Raw genomic sequence first — 22,912 nt, 5'->3', positions numbered from 1 at the left:
ATGCGGTAGGTAAAATGTTTCAAAATGTCTTTTATGGGCCATTTCGTAAATGCATTAATAAGCATCCCTGTTCTACAGTACAAAAGTTAAGGCCTTATCGATGAGCTTGTCAGCCAATCGATTCGAGTTCCTCAATCCACTGCCTGCAAATATAATAACTAAAAATGAAACGGCACAGCCTCTCGTGTATTGGACGCGACACAATGGGTAGTTTGCGCCACGCGTGATTTAGCTGTCCCGTTGTCGCATGAAGCGATCGAACTAGCCGCTTATATCTGACCGACCGTTTATATGCTGTCATTCTTGTACAATGATACGCAAGGATGGTTCGTGTAGACTAGCCACAGCGGAATCTATGACGTGCTGGGTCGTCTATAGTTTTCACGTCCTTCTTTGTGATAGAAACAGTGGATCCTAGGCAAAGAGACCAACTTTCCGTCGCGTCCTGCTTTCACTTCCCAATGCTTTCTTCTTCCGTCCTCGCGTTACAAGGCAGCCAGACCGTTGGAGCAACGCATGTACCTAGTACCTAGTAGCGGTACCTAGTCGCGGAACGGCGGCGCGGGGGGCTACGTTTCGCAAAAGGGGTTCTTGCGCCCTCTTTCCAAATTGCCGTAGCATTGTCTTGAGCGGTTTACTCACCTGGAAAGAGCGGCCCGCAAATGGTTCCACCCAAAGGTATAAATGACGGGAAGGCTAACGAACGACACAAACGGAGATGGACGCTGTACGTATTTCTGGTAGAGACTAGCGGGCTAGCTTTTATAATGTTCGAGGATTGTGGAATGGGTTTTCGACTGATGGATGACGGGGGCAGGAGAGCGACTGAAAGGGAAGTAATGCAAGGGGAACACAGTTAGTCCTGCCGGAGGTAGTAGTAATGGTGTACAGCCGGAGTGGAGGTGGGGTTCATGGCTCGCTTCATCAATCAGTGACAAAGGATGCTACGCCGAGTCAAGGCGGTGTCCAAGGTCACGCAGAGAGGCGAAAAACGACGGAGACGTTGGCGCTAGGGACGGAGGTGGCTGGCCTGGCCACCGCAGAGAGTGCCTTAGTGAGAAGTGAGTTCCTTTATGTCATTGCAGGCGCCGCCGTGGCTCTTTCCTTCGATTTCGCTTAAACTGTTCACCTGGATCCAAAGGAAGAAGGAGACAACGGCTAAAATGAAAAGCAAGCAGCGGCAGTAAGGGAAGCGGCTGAGGCACACCGCTTCCAACTTTACACAGAGCGACGTGAACCAGGAACAAAATAGCTAGGTCCAAAGGTCTGACCTGACGACCAGCTAGTCATCATCATCATCGTCAACAAGCGGCGGCGGCGGCGGCAGCAACAACAACAACAGCAGCAGCAGCAGCAGCAGGCTTTGACTCGAGGCTTTTTTATGCCGTTGCCTAAAGTCTACTCCTGTGTACTTGCTTTTTTGTTATCGTGCCATACACAAAGGATGGAGGAGTCGAACATCCAAGATGAAATGATGATAATCACTGTCATCATCACCGTGATAGTGCTGATGATGGAATTTCTCAGTTTCGTCGCAAACCACAAGAACTACTCGACACATCGGAGGGGCTGGGGATAGCGGAAAAGAAACGTCTTCGTCCACTTTATATTAGCGTCGGCATAACCCTTCCAGGGCTGCGCTGACGACAATGCAAAGAAATGCTGAGATTGATAGTAGATCACGATAATGGTATGATTAATGATAGGCGGCGGCTGCAGAGGCATGCCGGTGTACGTAGTATATGATGTCCTTCGACCCTCATTTTGGTAGAAAGCATGGCCTATCTCGATCCAGTTAACTGCCGCGTAGAAAGAAACAATATATTTGAGCACTACCAAACGCCATGTGTTGTGTAGTTAGCGCAAGCTGACTCTATATTGCGAGTTTTATGTCCGTCAGATGGTTGGCTCTCAGCACGAGGCAAAGTGTATCTATGCCGGGGTTCGAACCTAGACCACAATGTGTCCCTAAGATTAGCAGGCAAACGCGTTACTCATTAAGCTATTACTTTATAAAGAAAACTTCTATAAAAAGATTCCTGTATTGGGAAGCTAATACTTGCGAGCACATTAATGGTAAGAGACCTTAAAATACTGATCGCTCAGGGGTTAATCAACATCGCTAGCGCTAGAGTTACCTATATAAATAGCGGTCCAATAGAATCCTGTGAGCAGAAATTACCTGTTTATTTCCTAGTTGAAACAATTTAATGGCATTTGAGTTTGCAGACTCAGGTTTCCTTTTCTGAACATCGTTCTCAGAAGTCAGAGATGCGCTAAGGAACCAGGTTCGCCCGCAATAAAGGATCTCATGCAGAAGAGCGATAATTCTTCGAATGTATATATCTACACACATGTGTTGCACCACTGTGAAATTGAATTTACTCCGATATCTACTCTTTAGTAGCCAAAACAGGCATCCCAAAATGAATCCACCTATTTATCCAAATATCTAATTATACTATTTACATTATTTAATCCAAATATTTCACCATCTTTAAAGAAATATATTTTAGTTCTTATGAATTCTTTACTATTTTGTTCATCCTTATCATAAGGTTATCTAACGCATTCCATAAGCTCTACGTAAATTATTTATGGTAAATAGGCTTATTTATTAAAAATTATTATATAGCTATTATTATAAAATAGGATAAAATTCTTTATGACAGGCAAATTTTGATAGTAAGCTCGATAATATTTCCCATAATATTTCTTCATTTTATCTATATAGTACTGTGGACTTTATAATAGACAAGGAAGCAAAATAAGCATCCAGGATTCATAAAGAGCCTTACATCTTGCCATTATTCCATTTATTATACCATTCCTCTACAATACCAAACAAACCTTTGACATTTACTTGTTCTTACTTTTTAAAGTAAATATATGTATATAGAGTTCCCTTCTAAACTACCAAACTTTCGTTAATCTCTTAGGATTGCACAAGTTTCTAAATTTCTATGTCTTGCAAATGCCTATAGCGTTTAAAAACGATATAAGTTCGTGCACGCAGTCAGGGGTTTTAAGCTTATCAAGCTTCTTTTGTAAACTTAAACTTGTGGTAAATTTAAAAATACTTTTTTCATGCCTTACTGAGACGATTCCTGTATAGTTAACGGACACTCCACTCATTGCAGGAGTGTCAATAAACTTTACATTAAGTATCAAACAGACCTAGGCACAGTATACGTAGACAAATAATATATTCAGTGTGTTCTACTGATAATAGAAATTAACCAAGTGTTTACAACGCGCGGATATAAATATATCTATGTTTTTATTTGCTGACACACAATCCTGTCCTTACTACCACTTGCCGTATATTTAAGTTTGTAAACATACAACCTTAGCATTAATCCAATAGTAATGGCAGTAACGTTACTGTTCTCCTTGGATGTGGCTTAACCGATTGGGCACCCGGCAACCCAAAAAGATGGGCCTGCTTGCCTCCAGGCCGACATCGCCGTTACATCATACAGGTAACCCTATCTGTGCAGTATGATCCCACAGCGCTCGTTGCTAGTTCTCACTGCTCCTAAATATGTCGTCCACAAGAAGATGCAACGGCTGCCCCGGAGCCAGGGTTGACTACGGCGCTGGACCTATCATCGTAGTACCACCTATCGCTTGCCGCATGGGGCATAGATGATGCTGCCAGCCTTCAGCCAATTCATCTTTTGGCCCCTATTTCAGTCGAAATAACTGGTCGACAGTGTGAGAGGAAACTCGCGATTGAAGCAAATAAAGGAACACGTCTTATGCATAATAAGCCCACACTCTTCCAATAACAGTTTAACTACACTCTTTACTAATTATTATATGCTTGCAAGAATTGGGATTCTGCCGCTGCCATATAATAATCGTCCTTTACTTTTTCGTTCATAAAGTAAAAAAATGGTCATCATATACAAGAACTGGGGTCTGTCAGCGGCCGGTCATATGACTGCCCGTATATGTAAGTCGTCTAGATCGTTCAACCGCTCGCCGTAGGGAATCATCCACTGGCACTAAATAATCCTCACAGATGACTTCCTCATCGAGGTTTCGTATGCGAGAAACAGGGGCAGAAAGCAAGTACAGAAATATGGCCGCTATTTCACTGAATTAGCGGAATCTCTTATATTCTGTTATACTACAGAGTAGAAAATTCATACGTTAATAATATATATCTTGATTTTAGTGAGTCAAAATTTACGCTGCTTCAGAGAGATAACGTGCAGTATATATAATACGCGCGCTTCTGGGTCAATTAAGATGAGCAGTTACTATTAAACAACTACGGATACGGGTCTTATTTTATTAAACGATAACGATTATATTCCAAAATTGTGACCTGTAGCTATCCCAGCTACGATGAGCTATGGGTTGATGTACCTTACCTTGTAAGTTAAAAAGTTCATTGAGCCGTTCAAAGTCATTAGCAATGAAGGTCCAAAGCCTATATTGGTCAGATAAAGCATCCATAGAAAGTGTTGTATAGAGATAGTTTCCGCTGGACATCGAGAGACGAGGGTCGTTTCCTAAATGAATCGCTTAACCCGTGCCTATTGAAGAGCGGACTTAATGATGCACGATCCCAAAAAGGTAAGTCTCACCCCCAATGCACAATTCCTGAGTAGGGTAAGTTGAAATCTTCAAAGCGGTATCAGATGTCATTTATCAAAGAGACGAACAACAAGTTAAGAGGTTAATTAACTGAAGTAGCTTCTAAGTAGTTATTATTTTAACTTTCATGTAATGAATAGTGCGTTGTAGTTTGTGAAGGCCATTTTCCATATCGCAATTAGTGTAAATAATATTGTAATCGAGGAATATCTATTATTCCACGAAATCCTAATTTTTTCTTGAAGTCGACAGATTTCAGACGAGGGTAAAAAAAGTTTTTCAAAAGGCAAAAAAGGGATTTCACAACAGGCTATAACTTAACTGCAACATTATAATTGCTTTCATGCGCACAAGAACTTTATGACGAAAGAGAACAAAAACAAACGCGACGTTGCGACAATAATGATGGCAATCTATGGGTAACAGTCGAAAGAGCATCTGCCCGGGATTACGACGGGTGGCGCCTTTTACAAGCAACTGTCGTTGAAATTTTACGGCAATAGCAACACCACAAGTAGAGACATTATTGCGAGCCATATAGCACCGTATCTACCACGTGCGCTGTTGTTGTTGTTGTTGTTGCCACCACCGCGAACTTCCTGTGTAATCTTTTCGAGTCTATACATACGCGTATAGCCGTATAACAAATGGTAACTAGCCACGGCTCATCTCGCTCTTTTTACACTAGCCTCTAAGATCTCGTAGAGACGAAGCGAGGCGCATCATCCCGTAGTTGATGCTCGAGAAGGCGCTACCGCCGTCGACATGGGCGGCCCGCCTGGGGCGGCCACCAAGCTATCGCTACTACGTCGACGCCGTGTTGCCTCTACAACAAGATGAAGGGGGCAGAGGAGCAAAGATCTCTTTCAACAAAAGGATGGCTGTAAAAGGAATAAGAAAGGGAAAAAATGAATAAAAATGGCTGTATCCTTTCCTGCTTATTCTCTCTGGCTGAAGGAACGCGATGCAGGGGTGAAGGCAGATGTGTGAGAAGGAAGCAAAGCACTGAAAATAGGCTAAAGCAAGCTTAGACCAAACATACATGAAGCAGTAGGTTGTGACCCACGATGCTGCAGAATATGATAAACTTGCGAGTCGAGAAACTGCTGGATGCGTAAATTGGGCCAAAAAGGGGATAGCGGGCAAACGACGACGAAATTACTGCAACTGGGAAAGTACTAGGGCTCGACCCGGGTTTGACGCAGTGAGAAACGAATAAGTTTCAATGTATTGCCAGCGCCTGAAAAATTACGGACGCAGCGTGGCAGACAGCTAGGCCAATTGGTAGTACGAATACTCCACGGGCGAAGAACGCCTTGAAAGATTAAGCCAGACGGGGGGATGCTATGAAGCTTACAGTCTGAATCACCGGTTTAGAATGGAGTACAAGGAAAAGAAAACAGTCAATAAACTCGAAATGCTGCAGTGTACTTGTTATAGAGGAACCTTGCGTGATAGTCCTTCCAGAATAAGGCTAAACAGTCTAGCCAGGCGCCTGGTTAGTTGACGCCGTGTTCTGTGTATAGTCCATTAAGGTAACACGCGCAGATCATTAGAATGGGTATCAATATAAACCGAAACGCCTCGTATACAAGTTACTACTTTGTAACGTGTAAGGAAAGAAATAATGCCGTTTTTATTCTCCTCAGCTTTCTACGTATCCGAACGAGGGTATAAATGAACTATGTAAAGGCTACCCGGTAAAAGGCACGCACAGCGAGGCGCGTAAAAGATCGCTGTCCGCACGTTATTTCAGAGGACATTTTTGTTGAAACCAGCAGACTATTCAGCTGTATTAATAGCTCTGTCGTATGACTTCGAATCAACAGTATGGCACACTAAGGCAGAGAAAGAGAACATTATTCTGGTCGAATAGCGTTGAAAAGAAGATTACTTAAACTTCAGTTGTTTAAACTCCCAAAAACTCTGAGGTATTTTAAGGCGTAAAGTCTGCTCCATCCTGTTCAATCATAGTCGTGTCTACGGTTGAAGCGGTACTGCAATGCGCCTTGTCGATGGACGGCCTTTGCAACTCGAATGATTTAGGTAGTCGTCAAATTTCTTTTCCTCTATTATAGACGCTCTAGGGGGTATGTAAAATATATTCAACATCTTAAACATTAAGCAATAAAAGAGGTCTGTGTTTTGCAGCATTGACGATTTGTTCCGCTTAGATGGTTGAAGGCCCATAACATGATACTGCGATATAAGGCTCAAATGTACGAAGGGGTTGGATTGTTAAGCAGAATGATATGCAATACCTGTGCCCGATATTGCACTAATAATTTATCAATTGAAGTATCTGCTAGCAGCGTGAATGTATCACTTAGCCCGTTGAGCCCAATGAGCTCAATTCCTGGCCTTGGTTCTGGGCATCCTGAGCATGTCGGACTACCTCTGTGAACCCGACCGCCAATTGTGTCTATAATTTAGACATTAAACTACATAAACGATTACGTGGTAGCGGAATTGTGGATGAGGAATGTCTCCTGGCTTCCGTACCTGTGTACCTTTCAATTCAAATACCGCTTAGCACTATCTACAAAAAAAAAGTTTCGGTATGACCAAGTGGCAGTATTTCGAAGGACCTGAAGGAGTGAGTAATTAGATACAAGCGTTTTGCAGGGGCAGATTGGCAATAGGAAGCACAATACTACAAATGTGTCAATGTCCTGTTTGGGACCTAGACTACCCCATTAATCTAAGTTTGACGAGTTTCATCATAGCAACTAAATGCTGCCTATTCTCGCTCGAAGTTCCTCGGTTCAAACACGCAAGAACATATATGACCCAATGCAGGTATTGGACAGGCATATTAATGAACTATGGTTTATCAACATTTTGTAACTGAACCAGTACGCTTTTGATCCAACTCAGCGCCTTGCTACAATTTAGTGCAGGCCCTATAAAGCAATATGATTATACCTAGAAGAAGCAAAGGGATTAGAGTGATGACACGTGTATTGCCGGATACCAAATAATACGTTTACGGAATACAAAACGGGCCTGTTCTGTAAAGCGATACACGAATTCAACGAAGAATTGAAGAGTGACCAGATACCTTCATTCAGAAGTGTTCATGGTGCGTTTAGGAAAATTAATGGGAGCTGTTTGTTGAACGGATATGCGTTAATCCGCTACTCCTAGTACCAGACAAGGGCCGGTTGTTTCTAGAGCAGAACAACAAACAGCAGTTGATCGTTCTTCAATCAGAGCAAAGGTAACCTATTAAGGATTTTCTTCTATGCTAATAAATGTTCAGTTTCAGCATGTTTTTATGCAACGGCTACTTGTCATGTAGCGGCAATAACACTCCAATATTGAAATACTATCCACCGCTAGACCAGAGTAAGCTAACAGAGTGCTCGGGTCGAGAGGTGTGGGCGATTGAGCTACCGTGCCCATCGCGCCGCAGTTGGCGAGATAAAAACATAGCAAGACGCCATGGCTGATAGTGGTGGTAACAGGGGGTGGTTGAGTAAAAAGGTCTCTTACAGGGAAGACGCCGTGGCGTTGCTGGCGACAGGAACAACAATGAAGACTGCGTGCGACCTTAAGGGCATGCAAGGCGATCTGTTTATTCGAGTGTTGCCCATTGAATCTCTGAAATTTTCTAGCCTTATATTAACTCATCGGAGTACACGTGCTTGTGACTTTGAAAATATTACGCAATGTCTTGTTTTTATCAAATAAATACTACTAGAAGCACTAATGAGACTTTAGCCGAAATTTTTCTAAAGTATATATATCTGTGCAAAGTTTTGTCGGTTAGGTTCACAGAGTAAACATGTGGTGATTTTTTAGCTTTGGTGAAAAAAAATCAAACATGTGTTTATCTAGAAATAAAATATATTTGATCCTTATATAAAACAGAAAAACTTAGGTAAAAGGTATAGGAGCTATTGTGAAGCGACCTATACAGTGATTAAGGGAAAGATAATATCATTTTTACACAAAGTAAAGCCACGACCTGCCCGGCCGATATCTATAGGAGTATATTATAGCGGTAAAAGACTACATTATTCATCATTCCCGCTTACTCTGCACTATTTCAGAGTCTTTCCGCCATGAAACGCTTGAATCGATAGACGAAGTGACTGAGTGAATTGTGGATGTTAGAAAATCGTAAGTAAGCAATATATTATCGAAGTATTCGATCAATCGTATTATATACCACCCATAGCAGCAGAAGCTTATAACAATAAGCGGTTGCGCGTATCGTTTTGGCGTTTCTGTAGTTGGGGTGCCGTAGCTTTGAAGCTATCCGTCACGAAAATTTCTATGAAATATAACAAAGCTACACTCCTTTGAGAGATATAATAAAGCTTTTGCACCAAGTCCGCAAACTGAAGAAGACCGAACGATCTATTTTTCCTACAATTTACCGATTGTGTTTTAACGCAGCTGTTACTGGACCATGTTGCCCCCAAAGCTCTACAGTTGCTTTGGAAAACAATCGATCGGATTCGAAATCTACGAAACGACAGTCCATCTGAGCTAAGGCCCTGGACAAAGCTTTGTACAACTAGAAAGAAAGGAAGTTGACATTTTTCGTGTTTACGTCCAGTTTAAGCTGTCAGGCATCATTTGAGACGGCCGGCTCCTTGTACAAAATGAAGTGCATCTCCGAACGTAAAATAAGCGCTACGTAGCGTTTCACGCTGATCGTTAAGCCGAAACGATAATGTCAAACAGTTTGATGCGATGGTTTCACTCGAACAAATACTTCCGCACCACTACCAGCGTGCATGGTCTGATGCGTAAGTATTTAGATAGCAATGTAAAAAACAGCTCAAACATAGTATAGGTCGGTAACCATCTTGCGACTGACGACGTGCTTAGGTAATCGTAGATACTCATCTGTTCGTGTGCGCCGATAAATACTGAAAGCATCATGGCGGGCCATTCGTCTGAAATTTTTGCCGCTTTCTTACGATACGTTGGCCGTGTAGCGGTGTCGATCCGTCCTGAGCTGTTGTTGTAAATTTAGCTTCACTAACTTCTACACTACGGGACCATATCAATGCAGCGGCTTGACGCTCAACCACAACGTCTCCTTCGGTAAATGTGAACATACCAATGAAGTCTATTAAAAATTCGTCGCTTACTGTGCTTTCCTCTGTCGATACCCTCGGCTTATAAGCGCTCCTATTACGACGGCGCCGTATCCGGTTTGTTCTCTCGTGAGGTGCTGTGAAGCTGACGTCCCAGAAAAGACTGACGACACATATACGGTGAACTACCGTCCACTATCCCCACTAGTACCCGGCTGCCCGCATAATTTAAAAATAATTGCATCAATCTCGGCGGCAATGAAAAGTTTCGCCATTGCATTAGTTGAAATATTATGAAAAAACTAAGCATTTGCCATGCAACGAAGACTATTAAAGCTTCGAATAAAGTTTATACAAAGTAGATGCGTGGAACCAGAGAAGCCATTAGAGAAGTTCAAATAGAAACAAGCTACATACAGCTATGATGCTTTTGAGCAAAGAAAGACCATTTAAACTGTTAGTCTATAAAGGCAACCTATATTGGGAATACAGTGAATCATCCTTCAAACGTAGATGAAGAGTTCAATCGACGTTTGGAAAAACTTCCTACCATTCCACTACCTATCCACCTACCATCCACTACCTATCCACCTACCATCCACTAACTACCTACCTACCTACCTATCCATTGTTGAAAAAACGACCCAAGACTATATGTCAAAAATGGACGATTCATTCCTTTTTATTTCATATAATATACATTCATTGATAAGACTTGGCTCTTTGTAAATACTTCCCGAAAAATTACAGCCTTGAATGAAGTGTTGATTTCCCAATGAGCCAAATAGAGGCTTATCTCTTTGAGCTGCGTTTTAATCGTACCGTTGGCTTTCTATTAACCATTACCAAAAATAGGTAGCTTGTTACCGAAGTGCAAAACCGAAGATAGATCATTTTGTAAAACGCCTTGGTATTGTAGCAGTTTGAGTGTGATAACCGCTATTGTCGAGAGGCGAGTTCGGTGGGTGAAAGTGAAGTCGTCATAGGTCCTAGCGTAGGAGCATATGTCTGGGTCAGCCATGCACGTTCTGTTTCGACACATGATCACGAATTCGGTCAGTCGGCCTAGGCTCTGTATGGCGATAGATAACGCGCTGCAGTAGTTATTTGCGAACAGGTCGTATCGTGTTAGGAAGAAATTCTTTCTGTTTCTAACTGGTCTCACTGATAACCAAAATCGATGACATAGTCGCGTGAGTTGAGTCTTTCGTGACGAACGTGTTTAACTTCGTCCCACGATACAAGAGTAATCGTGGAAGTTAGTAGAACGTACAGGAAAGTACCTGTGCTGCCTTTCCAGAGACCGCTAAAGCCCTCATTATGAATTATTTGACGTGCGCAATCCCATATACCTGAACATCAAATCAATATGGCCGCGTATAATATTGATAGAAGGCTTACACCAAGTAATCTATCCAATTAACTATCTAGTTGATTGTAGAGTGTGTATATGAAATCAGACATGGCGAACACTTGCGTGCGTCATCCTTATACTCTCATTCGTTAGTAGTAAAGGTACATAGTAGTTACGGAAGAACCCAGGAAAGCGATACATTTACTATACGCTAGGGAGCACCAGCCCTTCAGGGCCCTAATCGAGCTCTGAGGCGTCAAATTGTCATAGATTATTTTCCTCGTTTTGAAACACAGCGCTATACAAGTATTCCAGAAAGAAAAAAAAACTATTACATACCTTCTAAGCCATGAAATTTCGTGTATTTCGAGATTGGGTATGCAGGCTACAAATACAAATTTTAGTTAGCTTTTAAATTTACTGAATCGTTCAATATAAGGTGGCAGGATCAATAATCTCGGATTTCAGGATGGTGCTATTTTATAGTGACGCAATATTATGCCACGCTTTCCTTTGTTTCTGAGACTCCCTGGTAGCCTTGAGAATGTGATGCCATTCGCTTGGATATTGTCATTTGGGCTTTTAGTGGGCGAGTTACAGCAGACGATAGAGAAGGAGGGAAATACGAGGCCCATTTTACAACAGAGACGGCGGTGACAGTTCGCCCCACATGCATTATATTCGATGAAGGCTCTACTTCTTCGATGTAGCTACTACTACGCAACTCGAGAAGGGAAATCTTGTGGAGTCTTATACGAAGCTCCTCGTAAAGGGGAATGACAAAGTGTTGAGAGGTTTGATAGAGGCCAAATGAGCCCAAGACACACGGACGATAGTTCTCCCATTTGGTGTGCATAAATATTCCACACTTATTAGTTTCGGTCAAATAAATAAGCTAAATAGGCGCCGCTTGAGTTAAACGAGGGCCAAAAACGTATTTTGTACGAATACGAATTGTAATTTGTGAAGAAAAAATAGGTCCTCTACGATAATCGCGGACGGTCACAGCGTGGGTCGGTGCCGCTGAACCGGCGGGGCTAGAGTTACCATAGTTCATGATGTTCATTTAATTACGTAATACAGGTTTTAACCACTAGTGCTAGACGTTTATTAATTAGGGCTAAAATGTATTATCAACGACTGGAAGAGATGATAAACTTCACTCTAAACAGTCAGGGCAGACGATTTACACAACAACGTTCGACGTCAAAAATCACAGCCGCGCTCATCAGGCACTACCTTTGCAGGCTATCATTTTTTGTTTTTTTTTTTTGCAAAAGCTCGTTAAGTTCTGCAAATCTCAATCTAATATCAAAAAACTGTCTTTAGAGACTTCATCGACTCGTACAGAAACAGAGCTAGGCTTGTGAAAAAACTTCAATGACTAGCCTTCGTTGTATTGTCCTTTATACTAAATGATTTAATATGTGAAAGTTTATTGAAAAGTTTAAAATAGGTCATGCCAGAGGTAGAATTTTCTCTCTACAAAGCTCATTATGAACTTTAGTCGTCAATTATGTGACAAGCCATGCTTTGATTTGCTGTTGTTTTTACTGATTTAAGTAAAAATATTTATAACTAATAGTTGTCCTACCTTTGTAGTAGGCGCCCCGACCATTGTGTTGAATTGGTTGCACGTAAATACGCGCCCGTATCAGGTCTAAAGACGCAATAATTGGTGAGGTAATCAATGACGATACGAAGGCCGCAAGTAGCGTATTAAACAGTAAATATCTGACAATTAGAACAAGAGAAACGTACAGGTATATGTCTCATGTTCGTTGATCCACGATCCAGTGAAATCACCAGAACAATCAGCATAAATCTTTGACTTTCAGGAGCCAACTAAAAGAGTCCTGTTTTTTCTCGCTAAAAAAAATCATCATAAAGACTAACTTGAGCTCAATTGTTTCACTTGTCAATTTGTTCAACATGTCGGTAGTAGTATTGTCTGCTATAAAAAAAAATCGATTCCTGACTACTAGCTTCAAATTGACTTGAAATAAAAACAAAAATGCCTTTATGTTGCTAAATGATGGGTTATAGAGTTATTTTTATAAGTATTTGAAAAAAACTCGTCACAAAAGTTCGCTTTCACATGTCGTATATAGACTCTATGCTTGAACTACATTGTAATGTTTCAACCCAACAATGCACCTTTTATGGTGAAAGGACCTACGGAAATCCAGTGATGAACAGCACATAATTATACAATTTAGGCATCGTATGGTCTAGCCATACTTTCAGCGTTACCTTTCATTGTAGTCGACCGACAGAAAAAGTAGATCTTTCATCCCGACATAGGTGCTAAGTTGGAGCGATGAACCCACGGCGATTCGAAGCACATTTGAAACAGTGCCTCGCCAGAGGCCTACTCGTAGGCGATGTGTTCCATAGATATCCCGAAGGGCATGCATTGTTCCCTAGAGGAAAGTTTATTCAAGAGTTCCGTAAACCTGCGTAATGTTTGCCTAGGCATCAAGATAATACATAGAGTTAGATCTGCACGCGTCTGCTGTCATACCGTCTAACGGCCGTTTCGGGCTCAAAATCCGCAACACAAGACTCGGATATGTATATATAGTATCTATTTACAGATCATTCTTTGAAAACGCGAAGACACAATTCCTTGAACTCGAAACTGCTTTAGTAACTGATTAGTTGGGTATCTCAAGCAAGTGCATGTTATCAAACATAGTATCCGCAAAAAATTTACCGCCTAATAGCCTGTAATGTCAAGTTAATCCTTAATAATTTTCTTTTCTAAATAAGCTGTGAGAGATGGAATTATGAGAATGATTATCAACCTTAAACGAGCAGGCCATATGTCACTTACCTTACAAGGCATTAGCAAACACATTTGAATTTACTATGGAGCATGTCAACTTTGAGACCTGCAATGGAATGAAACTGGCCTTCCTGAGCTGACTACCTGCAAGGCCGCCATTCCTATTGGACCGTAGACGGGAACCTATATGCCTCGCAGTTAACGTTTCTTAGTTATGACACACAACACCTGATTTTCGACCTAGCGTCTCAATAATGGTATACGTAAAGCGGTGTTTTTCCAATACATAACAGCTAGGAACCGAAAAAGGACAAACCTTTATTATCCTAAATACCTATGGCTATATATCCATTACGCAAATGCCTCAAACTTGTAAGCGAACTTCTATATCTATAAATAATCGCGGCGTCTTGGCTGGCTGAACCAAACAAACCGCCATGGCCCTATAGACCAAGGTAGGATCCACTATTTTCAGGATAATTGCGCACAGAAGGAACACGCCACTAATTTTTTCGCCGTGCTCTATGCTTGGCTGCAGCACTAGGTCCTGCTTGTGGGCCCTCTGTTCGACACGAGTCGAGTGCTACACAGGATATCTATACTGTTGTGGATAGACGTGGCTAGTACTCGGTTCACAAAGATATCATTAGTAAACTTCGGGGAACTAGTAAAGCGAAAAACAGGCATCGGGCAGCCCATAACGTCTGCTAACAAACATCTGTGTCGCACTTGTTCAAATGGTTGTACCATTTTTGTAGGACTTAATTGTTTGACTTATAAGTCATCACCCCAGTCAGCCCAATTGCCGATCCACGAAGCATTTTTATGCCGAAAAAGGACTAGTGTAAAAAGCGTTCTACGCTGTCGACTATTTTTAGCTAGACGTGTGCCGCTCTGTATATGCGTGTGTGTGGCACCGATATCCGGCGGTGAGACACGCTATTGTAAGCATACGCAGCGTGCAAGCTGCTGTCAACGGATTTGATCAGAGCATAAGGATTTTTGCCTAAAATCGTCTCTACGATTACAATGTACAACTATAATGAATGTTAAGACGCACCCTGGAAATCGTGATTGTTCCTCGAAAAATCAGTTCACACCGGGTTATTCTCAGCTGGCCATCTCTGGACCATTTGCCTATTTTGGCCCAGCCAGTAAGCCTTCTAGACAACAAATTTCGCTTACGGAATCTCATTGTACGACACACTAATACAATCATAAAAAGTAACGTAACAAGTTATAAGTATGTATTCCTGAACCACAGCTGGACATCTGTTCATCCGGCGGATGTTTCCTATACCGAGACTTAGAGAAATTTTACATTTTTTTTTAGGGGAGATAAGCCTTTCTTGTTAGCTTCTAACTAAATGTTAGGTTGTTTTTGAACTGATCAGTATACACTTTACTAGAAAACCGCTAGTGGATGGGGTGTCAGGGAACATAGTAGTAGTAAAGGCCAAGTTTTTTAAATATCTGTTCTTATGAATCAACTACGCTCAGTCTTCAGACGAACCGAACGGACTACTCAAAGCATTTTGTGACAATTTTCAAAGTATTCAGCCACAATATAGTTGATGCTATCTATTCGGGTTAGTGACAGGTTGGCAATACAACCCTTAACCCATTCACTAGTATGCGCACTAAATACGCAAAAATACAATCCTAGTCTGAAGGAAACGTCAGCAGATTTTAAAGGATATCTTGCGAGCGGGTCAGGAAATCCGACCTAAGATAGAGCCTGCTCATAGGACCTGAAATTCTCAACCTCGATTATAGGTTAAGGCAAAAATAGATGTTTGTAATGAGCGGACAGGAAATGCACAGGTATTAAGTACATATGGCGTGTCGGCTGTGCACTTAGATTGATCCACACAAACGATGCTATAAAAGTACGACTTACGAACAAGCCGCTCTGCGGTGTACGCTACAGGGGTAAAATGATCAAATAATATCCACTAATGAAATGGGCCGAGTCCTTCGAAGGGAGGCCGTTTATGAATTTTTCCGACCCGCAAATAAAGTTGCTTTGATTTAGGCTTACGGTCTGAAAAACAAGCGGTCGCAGGAAATGCCCCATTACGAGAACTAGTTGTTCCGTCAAATAAATCATGTATATAGCGGACAGTTTATTTTGGCAGCATAATGCCACCCATACGGCATCTGGCATAAACGGTCCGTGAAAACGCTGAGTGATGACAAAAGCCGCGTCCAAGCATATAAATGCACCGCAGCCATATATGAAATAAGCTAAACAAATTCAATGATGAGCAATTCAGTTAAAACAAACCGTTAACGAAACATTTCGTACTTCTAAAGCTACAGTGAAATGTGGAAATTATAGGTAACAAATACGAAGCAAATTACGGCTTCATCTCTTGGCTCCATCTGCCATCAAGCATTGGTCCAGACGGCTCGCTTCTAGTACAGGCGTAAGTGTTCCCGCTTTCAGACCTAGACCACTCCATGTACCAAGACGAAGGTTGATTTGACTCAATTTGTCCGGTTCATGGGCACCTGTGTCATTGAAGAGCGTTGTTCAGTTTGTTTTAGGATTATACACTCAGAGAAGCTACAATCGTCTCTATCGAACAACGGTCGATAGGCCTATCCAAGGTTTTAGGGTATTGATGTATATATATATATATATATATATATATGTGTACACTCTGCGTCAGCTTTCTTCTATAACTAAATGAGAAACTAATTTCCAATATTCCGGCTGAGCTAATTTGCCCTGTTACATAACCCAAAACTAGACTTTCGGGCGTGAAATCGAATGATCGGCTGTGTAACATGTCTAGTCTTGAGCAGCGATAATAATAGTTCTAATAATGTATATTCCGCTCCCAAAAAAAGCGATTGTTGTGGGGTTCAGGTCCGTACTGTGTAGTTTCGCTGGTAGCCGACCGCAATCTTGCTGGCAGACCGTATCATCATGAGGCTTTTAACCATAAACAGGGGGCTGGCGATAAAGGCGCTTATTGCTCCACACGCAGCCCCAGATAGTGCTGACAGCGGTATCGATGATTCCATGTTTTCGTTCCTAGTTAAACCCAAATCTTCGATGGATTGGAAAAGTCCAAGACGGAGGCCCTGTGAGATCAGCTGATACCCTGCGGCTGGAAAAATACCCCGATATATCGCACGTATTCCGTCATACTTGATCACCTGGAAAGAGATGTAGAGAAATTGAAGGACACATTTTACTTTTTGATATTATTCTCCAATTTGTATAGGAGTCTTGAACTGTTGCGCTAATTGTTTTGAGATCTGGGTCCCACGTAGATTTCGCGCACGGACCTATGGCAGACGGTGTGATTTAGTTGACTGGAAAGAAGCGTCTTATGGAAAAGAGGCGTCGACCTGTGCCTATTTAACGCTAAGCTACCCGTCAATCTTTGTTATGATCGTTAATATAAAGCTATCGTTGTCACATGGTCACAGTAAAGAGTATCGACTGGTTCGCATTGCTTTGCGGTGATGAAGAATAGAAGCAGGTCAAACATATCCTAGTAAATAATAAGCGGAAAGTATTTCTCCATTCATTTCCCAAAACATCTCCAAACAGCAGAATTATTTTTGCCAATCTGTATCTAAAGAAAATTCAATAAAAAATAAAATAAATTTAAAAAAAAAAAATCTTATTAGCGTGTTTGTAAAACTCTATGGTGTTGAATTTCTAATGAAAACAATTTTCTATTGATTCTACCTGTTCAACAAATGACGCAATGAAACAATCTATAGGTTGAATTCTTTATTCAAAACTATATTGTATCAGAGAGGCAAATAGCTATAGCAGTAATCCTTGAGGAACATACTTCGGAGCTGAATTCTATAGTAGAAACGTTCGAAGTAGACTTATGTGAAGAGATTCTTCTCACGGTTGTAGTATTTGACAAAACGCGTAATTCACAAATAATATAGCCAATCCGCCGCTGTCACGACCTTCGAGAGTTTCGTACCACGAATCACACGAGCTTTTAGAGCAAGAGTTACTTTTTGAACTTACGCGTATACATGGTCAATCCGCTCTCGATCGGTAACATTGATTCAAAAGTACTGAAAGTTCATTCCAGTCGTTCCCAACTTTTAGAACTAAGAATAAGCCCAATGCGTTTTTCCACCATAACAAACAGAACAAAATTTTCAGTTTTCAGAGATGCTCATCCGAAAATGTGTCGGCCAGAGCGACAGTGTATAGCGCTTAAGTGCTAACTTACAACATGAGTAGCTATCAAAAATAGACTGCTAAATTTGGCCAGCTGTGCAAATGCGTATGCGCTCAGGTTGTACTTTTGACATTTGCCTCTGGTGTTCCTTTAGAAATAGGCAGAATTAGGAACAACAAAAAAGCCCCGCTCGCAGATGATTTATTATTTTTACGGATGCACGAAAAGCCTTCGTATTCGGAACGCAGGCCTACTATAAACAACTAGTTTGTAATTTTGGCCGTCGTTTATAACTTTACAATTAAGTTGATATTTTTAAATAACGTATATTTTCCAGCGAGTTTCTAGCGGGGTATCTGGTGATAGAACGAAACAATTTTGCACTTTAAGTATTAATGCAATGTCACCTAACACGCGAAGTTGTTACTTGTGAAACTAGGTAACATCGAATGCTCAAAGCAGGACAAGATCGGCCAGTTCAACGGTATACCATCTACGAATCGGTGCGGATTGAATCTGCCTTGTGGAAAAGTTAACAGTGGTACAATATGAAGACTAATCAGATGAAGTTACATTAAATGATGCGCTGGTGCATTTCAAGGAATTCTATCAGCACGGACTTTTCGTACAAAGATTCGTTTGAGGTACGCTTAAAAAACACTCTAGATAGGGATGATCACACAGGCCCTATCCTCTCATGTGGTTCTGGTCAGAGATCTAGCGAGCATCGTTTAGTAAGACCTCATTGGGACAATGCGACAAAAGCGACCAATAGGCCAACTGTTAGCGCAAGGCTGACACAGATATCAGGCCAGGACATTGTCGCACTGCTGGTGATTTGCTACTAGAATAGAGACGCATCGTCAGCTAACGAGATGAAGATTTACCTAAAGAGTCGAATCAGCGTGAGCAGGTTAGGATCGATATACAGATGTGTGCGACAAAACGAATTCCTTTCGTAATTGCCGGTGCTACAGGTTTGATTCTATGAATGAATAAACAGAATACCGAAACCAGATTTAAACTGTCTTTAGCAGGTGCTTGAACATTGTTTGTATGGGATTTTTATACGGCGCATTCAATTCGGCCAGGAACTGACGCAAAACGACAGGATAATCTTAATAAAGTAATAAACTGCGATCGAAGAACGAAATAATTAACGTGGACGATTGAGACAACAGCTGCAAGGTAACGGGGTGGGTAAAGTGTGACAGTAAAAGAGCGGACTCAGGACATTTATTAATCGTCGCAAAGTAGCAAAATCAATGGGGAACGTATCCGAATACGCCGTTGTCGCCGCAGCGTGGACGCCTGAACCCATCTCTGAAAGCACCAGATGTTACTGGTTCATTGCGAGTGAAACTGGGTAACACGATAACTGCAATAAAGTAACTATAATATGTATTCGACTAAAGGAAACTGGGCACACAATTATAAAAGGACGACAATAGTCACTGCAGCCCGGTGATGAGAGCCATAGGACTATTGCGATTAACTTCCATGAAAATTCGTATCGATAAGATCCGGATCAGAATTTAAATCATTAGTCGGAGTCGACTTGTTGTATCGCTTCCGATACACATGTCAGAAAGTGAGTAAGGTGCCTGACTCCAGTTGTTCATACTCTTTGACGAATCTCCGAACGCAGCGGGTGCGGGTTCTCATCGTCTATATTCACTGATTCACAGGCGTCGTTTCTACAATGTGGCGTAGTTGTGGCAACGTTTATTGTACTCGGCCTCGAGGTGACCGAGCAGAAGTATATGTACTTAATTAGCAGGTCCCTTAGGCGACAAGGATGCTGGATTTGTGAATTTTTACTGATAGTTCGCTAACCAGTCACTAAAACCTACCGAGTTATTTGACATCGTACATTGAGCGCACGCGGTTCGATTGAAGGGGCTCTTGGACAGAGCCCAGTTCATTTCATCTGTTTTTGCCTGTCGCGCGCTTTTGCAGGGCTTGACCTTGAAATAAGTAAATTTTAGAGCCTTCGTAAAGAGACTTACGTAATTCTTGATATTAGGTAGTGGGTCGCAAAAGCTTTCGGCAGTTTTCTATATTTATTTCGATTAGCTCCCTGAGTAGAATCGTCCGTGATCCTTTTGCCATCATAAAAAAAACTTTGCAAGCTTCGGCCGCTGGAAAATAGGCACAAGTTGAGTTGAACAGACAGTCGGAAAGCGAAACGGATAGGACTGGTCTGTTTTCAATAATCTTACGTACGGGCGTACATTGCTAAAGAACACCTATCTCTGTTTCGGATTTATTTATTCATCCATATTAATATCATCAGTGAATCACAGCTACGATTTTATCCAATCGCGCAACTTACTTGTGTTATAGCGTGTGGTACACTGCGGTAATATACTTTGTATTGACCCCTTCTCTTGAGTTCACCTTGCATTTGAATCCGTATCTTGACAACATCAACCGGATGCACTACTACCGTAGCGATAATCGACGCGCAGGAGCCAATAACAATATCTGCCATTGTGTTTGTCTACATTATCTCAGTAGGCTCTCACGTTTGATTAACATAGCAATATTCAATTTATAGCAGAAGGGCCATTTCGACCGATGATTTAATGCTAGTTGCAAGTTAAATAAGTTAATGAAAAACTAATCAACTTCCGCCATGTTTTCTAACCATGTCGCACTTGTTGCACACACGATCATCACATCGTTAACACCAATTTGATTAACTCCATTCAAATATTCCCTTTGTGAGGGCCTAGTTAGCTGCCGAGAGCAGTGATAAAAGCACGGGGCAATTTTACTTCTCCACCGATGGCCATCCTTAACCGGCCGTTGTCTAGCTTCGCTGTTGTTCGTACAAATCTCTAAGCAAACGGCCATTTAAGCGTCGACCGTGTAACTGGAGGAAAGTTCATACTCATAGAACAAAACAATACTGTTATGGCAAGCTAGTGAACCAAAAAGCATACGCTCTAGAGAACGCGTCTAGAACGCCGATCAGCGTCCTATCCAGCGGCGCTGCCGGCTTTCTACTGGCTAACTGCTAACACAGCTGACGCGGCTTGCAGCTACATCGGCGGCCCGAAGTAGATCTCATCCTGCCAGACAAACTTAAGGGCTAAGGACCTTGTCGTGCACGGCGGGCACATCCGCGTTCAGTGCACAGGGCATCGGCCATATTACGGACTACAGTGCTCGTCCCTAGCCCGAGTAGCAGCCGGTGAGCTCGACAGCAAGCGACTGTGCAATGGCCAGGCGATCAATGAAGGCGCTAATGGCCATAAACTATTGTGGCGCTCAACGGTTGCTTTAGCGCTGTGTCTTTTTACCTATCCCGTTTTATATCTTACCGTGACTTCTTTGTTTTCATTCGCAGTAGAATCGTCGTAGGGCGAGGTAAGACTCTAAAAGTGACCTGTAGCAGGACGTTTATGGAAACTTTGTGAGAGGACCTTTACCTAGTGCCGAAGCGCTGTCCTTTACACCTAGAGCCAAGGTTGGCCGACGATCTATTTGGTGGGTTGACAGCAGTCGAAAATTAGTTTAATAACAAGATTCATATGTGTCCAATTCAACCTGCAGCTTTGTTTAAGACAGAAAACCAATTCATTCTTAGCAGTACCACATATAGATAGCTAAGGGCCATACGGGCTTTCAATCGAAATTTAAGGTATACATTATTACTGTGAAGATAAAGGCAAAATTAAAATAACAATGAAAAATGTCAACGACTATCGAACGTTACCATATAATACACGCACAGAATAACATGACAGCATACAAGATTAGGCTATTTCGGAACTGACTGAAATAATTCTAGCTTTTGTCGTCCACACGCGCCCACCCAATGATCGATAAGTGTGGACGCTGAGATAAAAACCAGGAAAAGTAAAAACCGACACAGCCACCCCGCGTCCAAAAGCTATCCAAAACAGACTGTATGGCTTTATCTACGGTATAGTAATTTTTACTGCTACACAATTGATACATACCTATTAGTTATGTGCGGACAATTCGTCATTTCACCAACATATCTCTTATAAAATTTGCGATATCGGCTTATGATACAACCCTTATAGAATGCAACATGTCAACTTTGAAGCCCTTCTTTAGACACCGTTTGATCTCAGTGGGGGCGTACTAATTGACGGACTGATACAATAACTATTGTGGTTCAATGATCGTCAGAAAGACGTCTATCAGTACGATGACATACATATCACTCAACAAATCATACATATATATGCACTACACATTGTAGCTTTCAGGTCGAATTAGTGATGGGGGGCAACAGTGAAATAGGATTGTGACGAACCCATTTTGCAACAGGTCGCTAATTGAGGTTCATGCTCCTAGCAGCTAGTCCCCTTAATACGACTTCCGTGATTGTTAACAGCATTTTTATATGCTACGAGAGCGGGGACGGATATATTAGTTGGCGGCTAACGCCACTCCGCGTACTATTTTCTTCTTGTTTTTGTGTATGTTATTTTTTCCGTTTTTTCATTTTTCGTATTTTTTTGTTTAATACAATAGTGCGGTGATCGCTCTGCTTAACAGTAAGGTATAACCGCGCCTCAAAATAGTATTTTACCTCTATATACTTGAAGTATGCCACTCGAATTCCCTTCGACTCTGAGATATATTCTCAAACAAGCATCAATGGTTTTTTTTACGATAATAGCTAAAATGTCCCATAGTAACCACTATCGGGATATAAAGACCGACCCACAAACAGATGTGTCCCGTTTATGTTGTGTTTGCTTTGCACAGGAAAAAACAAGGCTGGAAGTTCAGACGCATTTTAAATTAATGTTTAACTTGACCAAGCCAAGTTACACCATGGGAAGGAAAATTGATATTTTTTTCCACTTCGTTTTTTTCTGACCCTTACAGATATGCAGTATGATGTTGAATAGGTCCAATAAATGAAGAAAAAAAACGTAATGGTTTATGGCAG

At 41.7% G+C, this 22,912-nt stretch overlaps 1 protein-coding gene across 2 annotated transcripts; it reads right to left on the bottom strand.

Moving 5' to 3' along the window:
- Window positions 1–10,315: 10,315 nt before the first annotated feature.
- Window positions 10,316–21,147, bottom strand: LOC111253306 (solute carrier family 25 member 35-like). Of its 2 annotated transcripts, none has more exons than XM_022812520.2 (5): window positions 20,309–21,147; window positions 16,688–16,972; window positions 13,270–13,439; window positions 12,611–12,750; window positions 10,316–11,014 (listed from the first exon to the last, which is right to left on the bottom strand). In XM_022812520.2, the coding sequence occupies exons 1-5, from the start codon at window positions 20,465–20,467 to the stop codon at window positions 10,824–10,826; spliced, it is 945 nt and encodes a 314-aa protein (XP_022668255.1). In that variant the 5' UTR covers window positions 20,468–21,147; the 3' UTR covers window positions 10,316–10,823. The 2 variants fall into 2 exon arrangements, with proteins under 2 accessions (XP_022668255.1, XP_022668256.1); XM_022812521.2 differs by having other exon boundaries at window positions 10,316–10,690.
- Window positions 21,148–22,912: the final 1,765 nt, after the last annotated feature.

Source organism: Varroa destructor, unplaced genomic scaffold (assembly GCF_002443255.2).
Source record: "Varroa destructor unplaced genomic scaffold, Vdes_3.0 BEIS01000006.1, whole genome shotgun sequence".
NCBI classification, from domain to species: domain Eukaryota; kingdom Metazoa; phylum Arthropoda; class Arachnida; order Mesostigmata; family Varroidae; genus Varroa; species Varroa destructor.
This window is presented reverse-complemented; position numbering and strand designations above follow the sequence as displayed.